The 5,029-nt window shown below is 30.2% G+C and overlaps 1 protein-coding gene across 3 annotated transcripts in view; it reads right to left on the reverse strand.

The window, feature by feature from the left end:
• Positions 1-1,021: 1,021 nt before the first annotated feature.
• LOC106457155 (protein numb-like) overlaps positions 1,022-5,029 on the reverse strand; it is a 78,122-nt gene continuing 74,114 nt past the window's right edge. For all 3 annotated transcript variants that reach the window (XM_022382980.1, XM_022382982.1, XM_022382981.1), the window contains exon 9: positions 1,022-3,491. In XM_022382980.1, coding sequence (XP_022238688.1) covers positions 2,983-3,491 — 509 coding nt within the window. In that variant the 3' untranslated portion in view covers positions 1,022-2,982. The remainder of the gene's footprint in view (positions 3,492-5,029) is intronic.

Genomic DNA, 5,029 nt, shown 5'->3' on the forward strand with positions numbered 1-5,029 from the left:
GTTAATAATGCACAGTGTGTCCTGCAGGTTGTTTTGGCCACATGATACACTACTGTGTGTCTTGATAATAATAATAACAATAAATAAAAAAAAAAACATTCTCAAGGGTTGATAGTGTTATAGCAAATATAAACCTATAACTTAGGAAGAGTAGGAAAAACAACAACCCTCTGTGCAGAAATGCAAGTTTGAACATTTTTGTCATTTTCCTTTGTGAATTACACTACATAAATCTTATAGACAAAATATCATTCTATGAATTTTTGAGACAAAAAATTGCTGAATTATTATTTTTACTTAAAATTTGAAATTTTATATGTAGGAATGCACTTGATGCCTGAAAAGTACTCACCAATCCAGATAGGGTTAATTGCTGGTTGCTAAAGCTTAAGCTACATTTCTGAAATTATTCAAAACAGCCAACCATAACAAAATATGTTAAAGGATTATACTAATTAGTATGAAATACAGTAGCCAAAGCAGGTGACTAAAGTTTTACTAGAGCATTAAAAATAATGGAACAATTAACCTTCACATTAACAAAACAACAATTATAACAACCTGAAGACAAAATACTTTCGAAATACTTGTATTTTTTTTTTTACAATAGGCAGTTGACATTCATTCCAGTTTACCCATCATGAATACTCTGCCTAAACAATCTATCAAAGAATAAATATAAACTTGGCCTACAAGTTCTGTTAGTATGGAACATAATTGACTAACATCAACTAGCTCCAACTCTGGTACAAGTTCTATTATCATGAACTAGCATCACATGTTGGTTTAAACTTGGAAATAATTATACTAATATTTAACTATACTACATTGCATTTATATTAAATATTACTAATATGAAATTCAGTATTATATGCTTATTGCTGTTAAATCATAATTCAAAGTTTTGAAATATGGAAACTGCTTTAGCTTTAAGAAAAAAGTTTGATTATAACAATACAATTTTGGTTAAACAAGATATAAAATTAGAACTGTGCATAATTAGAGTCTGTTAAAAAAAAAAAAAAGACTGTTAAAAGGGGTATACCACCTCACAAAGGAAGTTTGATATGCTTGAAAAATATATGCGAGTTTTGTGGGCAACGATATTAAATTACTTGAAAAGCAACTGCTTATTATGATACCAGCATGCCTCCCAGCAAATTTTTAAAACCTGTTCATTCAGGAACTCCTTACACCCATGATGCTGCTGCCAGCATCCAGCCAAAAATTCTGATTTACCCATCAGACAGTGACAGCATCCAATAACATTTATGCTTCTTTGGCTGAAAACTGATCCAAACTGTGTTATTATCCACCTTTTATAAATAGGCCGGAAGTTCCGTGAAGCATCGTAGTTTGTTTTGAAACCGATGTTTTCAATGTTTTCTTGCGAAATCTAACAATTTGTTTGCATCAATTGTAAAACAAAGATGGCAAGTGGAAAGAAGCCATCAAAATGTTTTACTGAGGATAAGGTAATGTGATAATTATTAAAAATCATGTAAATAATTGTGACAGAATGCATAAAAGATTACAGGTTTCAAGAGTTAATCTTTAAAATCTGTAATAGCTCAAAAGAGCCTGTAATAGTCCATAACCCATTGTTAATGCTCCGACAGAGTAGAATTCTTTGTTCTTCATTTCAAATATAATATTCAGCTCAACAGAATAATCCATGAGCAGCTGCTTCAGATAAATTACATAGAGGAGCCCAATTGTTAAGTAGAAGGTGAAAAACAACTATGTTGGAAACATATATATATATATATATATATATATATATTTGGTTCTACAGAGCTTAACCCTATGTGCATACTCCGACTTTGTACAGAGTGCTATTAAACGTGTTATTATAAATTTCATACCAGAGTTAAACTTTTCATGATATCCTTCATTTCTGATTTTGTAACAGTTCATAATCGAGTAGAGAAAATACTAGATAAAGTAAACACAGATAATGAAAAAACTTCAAATATGCATTTATAAAGTTGTAGCTGTTAGATAAATGCTATTTGCATACTATTCAACAAACAATTTGTTTTTTATTATCATTATTATTCTCATGAACATCACCCTGCACTCTAACTTGTCAGTTAGATTGACTTCGTCATTTCACAGACATATCTAAAACTATTAAGACATCTGATTTTTTGTGTTAAACAGAGTTATACTGTTTACTAGAAGCCTGCCACATTTTGTTAAGATATACTCTGTAAATTTGGAATTATAATCAAGAATATTTCTCCTATATAGGTTTAGTACAGTGGACTGATCTCCTACACATTCATGTTAATTGATTATACTACAACACTTCTACAAGAGATTTTGCTAAATATAGCCTATATTTCAGTCAATTTCAGCATATAATTTGATAAATTCATCCTTTATTTTAAAGTCTAGCAGCAGCAGATACTGCTGGGAGGCCTCACTAGAAACATGATGCATATCAATGAACACATTATAACAGACTTAATGCTCAAATAACTTTTTCTTATATAATGATACAACCAAGAATTTCTTTTAATGAAATAAGCATGTTGGACACTCCACAAAGACAGTACATTTATAGGAATATATTGTATGTTTAGTCTATACTGAACACAAAATATATAACATAATTTATATGTCACTAACTTTTATATCTGATACAAAATAGAAACTTTAGGTCATTTTTAAACATATTTTTTCTTAAAAATACATCATTATAAGAAAATGTACTGTAATGCAAAAACTTTATTTTATTGTAACAAAATCTAAAGCTCATTCTGTTGAAATTATATTTGAGCTACATCTCAATAATGCATTCTTACAGCTCCGTTTGTATGGTTACTATGTTTAGCAAATTATTAGAATCAACAAAACATATATGTTGACTGCTTTTATTTGGATTACACTGGGAAAAATTAGCTCATGGTATACATGTCTATAGCTAGGGAAATTATATCATTCCATGGTTGGAGCTAGAGAAATTCTCAATATGTACTACATCTGTACTTCAAATGCTTTTACTTGATTTAGTGCAAAAGGATTTTTACTAAAGCTATTTCTATTACCTGAGGAAGCCCATTCAGCGTCAAATGGGTCCCTGAAAACTGGCTCCGACATGAGAGTGAGCTGAACAGCACTACCATTAGCCCATAGATTCTGAGGGTGAGTTTGGCTAATTTTAATTAAACTTGTTTCTTGTAACGTTTTTGAATTATTCTGAGCTTGAATTCCAACGATTTTAGTTGAACTAAGAAGCTGACTTTCCAGGTGTGAAAAATTTGGACTACTATGATGTGGAGGTACAACTGGTTGTGAAAATTCAGTGTGTGGAGGTCCAGGGTTTCCGTCATTAAAAATATTAGTAGAATTAGTCAAGTTATTGGTGTAGTTAACCGGAAAAACCTGAGAGATCACACTACTTTGACATTTTACTGGACTTTTAACCAACCAAGTTTTCACACATGATGAACCTACTGTTCTGGCACATGTTTCCCAAGGGTTTCCTGAAATGCATAAAAATCAGAAAGTTAAAATATTTCTTTAATCACGGTCATATCACCAACTATATTACTATCAGTTACATAAACTATTAAAGCTGTGTATTTCTTTGCAAAAAACATAAATACTACAAATAATAAATTCCTTAAAACTACCATTTTACACCTATATTTTGGAAATACATATGTTTCTGAAGAGTGTTAGACACTAAATGCTCAAATTATTAGTGATTAATATTATTTATAGAAATAACCACTTACTGACCAATTAAACAAACTGTTGTTGTTGTTTTGTTTTTGAATAATACTGCAATGAATAATCTCATTCATTTGGTACATTAAAGTCAACACGTTAACTTTTAGTCATTACCTAACTAGGAAAGATTTACGTGCTAAACAGGACTGAAAGTCTCCTGATGCTAACAGCCTATAAATATCATAAGTTTGATTGTACTTACTAAAAACTAAATTAGGACTGGTCACTGCTGAAAATTTTGTTTTGTCATAATACATTTGCTTACTTGATTAATGTGACAAATGTACCAAAGTTCATTTCTTTGTAAGTTTTAAGTGCTGCTAGACAGTGTTTAATTTTTGCTGTTCATTAATATTAATTCCTGTTAAGTACAATACTTTAGGCTTAGCTACAATTCAACTTACTAGTAAATTGTAAAACTGGTTAATACATTATTTTATTAAATGATTTCAATCTAAAGACTAGTTTATCTCCTAATGTATTGAGGATTAACTTGTTTACTTGAACTTAGATACATTAGTTTTAATTCAGCTTATAGTTATAGGTAGTTTATAATATAAATAAATCTAAATAGATTGTATTGTTAACATTACATATACATCAAAATAAAGACTAGTCATTTTAACTTCTAATAAAGTTATATTTCTAAGTTCTATATAATTAAAGATAAGCTTAATTATTTTAGTGTGAAGACACAGCAGTTATTAAAAAACTAATATAATTTATTCTTAAACATTAGATTTAACAGTAACTGGTACTTGGAATTGAGTATGTATTTTAAAGCTATAAGTATAAATACAATGGATAAGACTGGTGTAGGAATTAAGCGTTCACAGTTTGTTATGTGTAATGGGTACAATGAGTGGGTTTTATTTGGGAACTCAGGACTGGCATGTACTTTTAAGGAAGCTAGTAGTGGAGATGTGCAATTTGTATGTAGAGTTTGTAGGTTGGAGGTTATCCTAATTAAAATAGAGGTAATAGATATAGAGAAGTGTAGACTTTGATATCCTTGAAATCCTGCTGCCATTTCTCACAAAGGAGAAAAGGTTGGCTGAAAATGTAAAAATTAACAATAAGGGTAAACAAAATGTTAGGATGGGGGTAGGACCCTTCAGGGATGATAAAGGAAGGCTCATATCTGATGACTGAGATGGTTGGGTTATTAAATCTTGCATTTTCTTCAGTTTTAACTAATGAAGATTTATGCAGAATTCCACATCTTGAACAGTTGATAGATGGAAACAGGATTGAACAAGATGACTGCATTAATTCTGAGCTGGTTAAG

The sequence above is a fragment of the Limulus polyphemus genome, unplaced genomic scaffold (assembly GCF_000517525.1).
Source record: "Limulus polyphemus unplaced genomic scaffold, Limulus_polyphemus-2.1.2 Scaffold297, whole genome shotgun sequence".
NCBI classification, from domain to species: domain Eukaryota; kingdom Metazoa; phylum Arthropoda; class Merostomata; order Xiphosura; family Limulidae; genus Limulus; species Limulus polyphemus.